The 2,892-nt window shown below is 44.6% G+C and overlaps 1 protein-coding gene across 1 annotated transcript; it reads left to right on the forward strand.

Moving 5' to 3' along the window:
- Positions 1-18: 18 nt before the first annotated feature.
- LOC122546763 (glutamate receptor ionotropic, NMDA 2A-like) lies at positions 19-778 on the forward strand (the record flags this gene model as incomplete). Its single annotated transcript, XM_043685401.1, has 2 exons — positions 19-172; positions 362-778. A coding segment is annotated over exon 2 (399 nt), but the record flags the coding sequence as incomplete, so codon positions are not given.
- Positions 779-2,892: the final 2,114 nt, after the last annotated feature.

The following is a 2,892-nucleotide window of genomic DNA, read 5'->3' on the forward strand; positions in this document are numbered from 1 at the left end:
CGCAGAAGCCCAAAATAATTTGTGACCCGAAGCAAGTCTTGTGCACCCTGCCCTGAATACTCAGTAGGATGGAGATCAGGTCAGGTGCCTTTATTGGGTCTTCATAACGAGGGGAGAGAGCAAGGCACCTCTCCAAAAATGCGGAGACTGCGGTTTCCTTTTTCCTTATTTGGTGAGTAGGTGAACTTTTCCATGTTTGTACCTTGCAGATGTTATTAAAGATCTAAAGGGGAGTGTGTATGTGTGTTTGGTGTTGGGGGGGGGGGGGGGGGGGGGTAGAGAGAGAGGGAGAGACAGTGTGTTTCTGGGTTGTGTTTTGGTGCAGTCTGCAAGCTGTTTCTCCGTCTTGCCCCTTTTGCAGGCGAAGGAGCTTCGGAAAATGGGGCGAGTGGGCTTGCTGGCGGTGCTGGCCTTGGACTTGCTGATCGTGCACTTGGAGCTGAGCGGGGGCCAGCCGGCTTACCCCACCCTGAACATCGCCGTCATCCTGGGCAGGAGCCCCGACAGCCCCGGCTTTCGGGACGTGTGGATCCGGGAAGACGGCCCTGCCTTCCCCATCGATGTCAACGTGGTGAGTGTGGCGGTGAACCAGACCGACCCGAAGAGTATCATCACCCACGTGTGTGATCTCATGTCAGGCACCAAGATTCACGGCGTGGTCTTTGGAGATGACACCGACCAGGAGGCTATTGCTCAGATTTTGGATTTTATCTCCTCCCAGACTTTTATCCCCATCCTGGGAATACACGGCGGCTCTTCCATGATTCTGGCAGATAAAGTAAGTGGAGGGGGCACTGTTTCTGTCTTTATTTTCACAGGAGCAAGGATCCTGTCCTCACCAGCTGTGAGAAAGATAGAATTGAGGTAGCTGCAGCATCTCTCTGTGTGTCACGTTGAAGGATGTCTGCAGTCCAAACTGGAACTCCAGAATTCCCTTTTCTATTTTTAGCTGGGACCCAGCTCGTTCTCGGGGTGCATGGTATGACTGTGTAGAAAAGGGGCGGTAGGAGTGTTTCAGCCAGAGCACAATGAGCACTCCGCACATTGGGCAGCGGACCGCAGGCAGTGCCACATTCCTCACTCCACCCGATCTCTGCGTAAGAGTGCAAGGCGTTTATTGGCCTTAGCACTTCAGACATGAGGGAAATGGTGAGGTTTACAGTGGTCCTGGGAGTGTGAGAGAGAGGGGACTAGGGGAGTTAGACACCACTCACTTCATTCATACGCTCACTTCAATGAGTCAACCGCAGAGTCGCAACTCCAAACTCCCAAACTTGCCAGGCGTTATTTTAGGAAAGCAATTCAGCCGGACTGATCAAAGCAAGAACCACAGACTGGCAGCAACGATTAGAAACAGATTCTTGAGGAGGGGAACGGGGACAGCGCAAAGCAATCTCATTGGCTTGCAAGGCAACGACGATTTGTTTAAATGGTTCCAGATACATGCACTGTTCCCAAATTAAATAATTTACATCAGCAATTTAATGTTCATATTTGGAGCATACCATCCAAATGATTCCTCTTCTTAAACTTGATATGAATAACAGCAGTAACAAAAACATCATTTTGACCTTTGTCACAGTTTATGGTTTTGGGGGGATTTACTCTCAGTTTGGTTTAATTAAACATTTTTTCTTCTAACAGTTGCAGGTTTCCAATGATTTATTTAGTACTGTGGACTCATGTCAGCAGAAATTCATTACACAACGTTTGGTATATGCCAGTTCTGTGAATGGAAGGGTGTTAAAACATAACTGGGAGTGAGCAATACATGAAATTAATCAAAGACCACAAGTGACATTATACACCATAGATATGTGAGAATGAATGAGACTGGGAACAAAACAAAAGATTATTTAAATCCATCTTGAGTTATCCCCAAAATTAACCCACCTCCCCCAACCTAGAACACATGGTTCATCAACTCTATCTCTTGATTGATTCTCCCGCCGAATATGTGTCCAATGGATAAGGTTTGAATAATGTATTGTGGACGTTGTCTGACCCAGATATTAAGTGATAACATTTTGTTCACTCACTGTTCCAGTTTTATAATATATACTGTAATGGCTCTGGTGGTGTCATGCTAGTGACCCTACCCTGAAGGTCCATGCTCAAGGTCCACCTGGACCAGAGGTGTGTCATAACCTGTCTGAACAGGTTGATTTAAAAATATGTATAATATATACTGCATTACTTTAGCCAATTCAAGATAATGTTGATCACATCTAGGTGAATTAATGAAATGAGGTCTATGAGAGCCTGTTGCTATGACATTACTGCAGAGTGATGAGTCACACCAAACAGTAAGTTATTCAGCCCCTCAAGCTTGCTCTACCATTCAATTTGATCACGGTTGATCCATATTGTAATTCCATTTACTCAGCTTGCTTCCATATCTCTTAATACCCTTGCTAAATAAAATGGAGGGAGGTGCAATGAAGGAATTATTTTACATTTATAATATGGAATTGTCAGACTTGAGAGTATGATATACATTAAAATGTCCTTTCATGCCAAATATAAAGATAATGTCCATTTGGAAATTGTAATGTTGCAATTAAAAATTCTGATGAAAGGACCAATTTTAATTGATTCTTTCTTTGTAGCAGTACTAGAAGACCATCAGAACTAGGAGCTGCAGAACTGATCTTTCCATCCTGCTGTGTCACTCAATAAGACGATGGCTTATGTAACTCAATTTCAACCTCCTCCACTGACCCCATTTCCTGTAATTCACTTAATAGCCTGACACCTATTGATACTTTCTGTGACTTACCATCCACAGCTCTCTTATGGAGAGATTTCCAGACTCTCACAACCCTTCGAGTGAAGAAATTTCACCTCACCTCGATCCAAACTAGCTGATCAATCACTCTGAGTCTGTAACCT

Source organism: Chiloscyllium plagiosum, unplaced genomic scaffold (genome assembly GCF_004010195.1).
Source record: "Chiloscyllium plagiosum isolate BGI_BamShark_2017 unplaced genomic scaffold, ASM401019v2 scaf_4841, whole genome shotgun sequence".
Taxonomy (NCBI): domain Eukaryota; kingdom Metazoa; phylum Chordata; class Chondrichthyes; order Orectolobiformes; family Hemiscylliidae; genus Chiloscyllium; species Chiloscyllium plagiosum.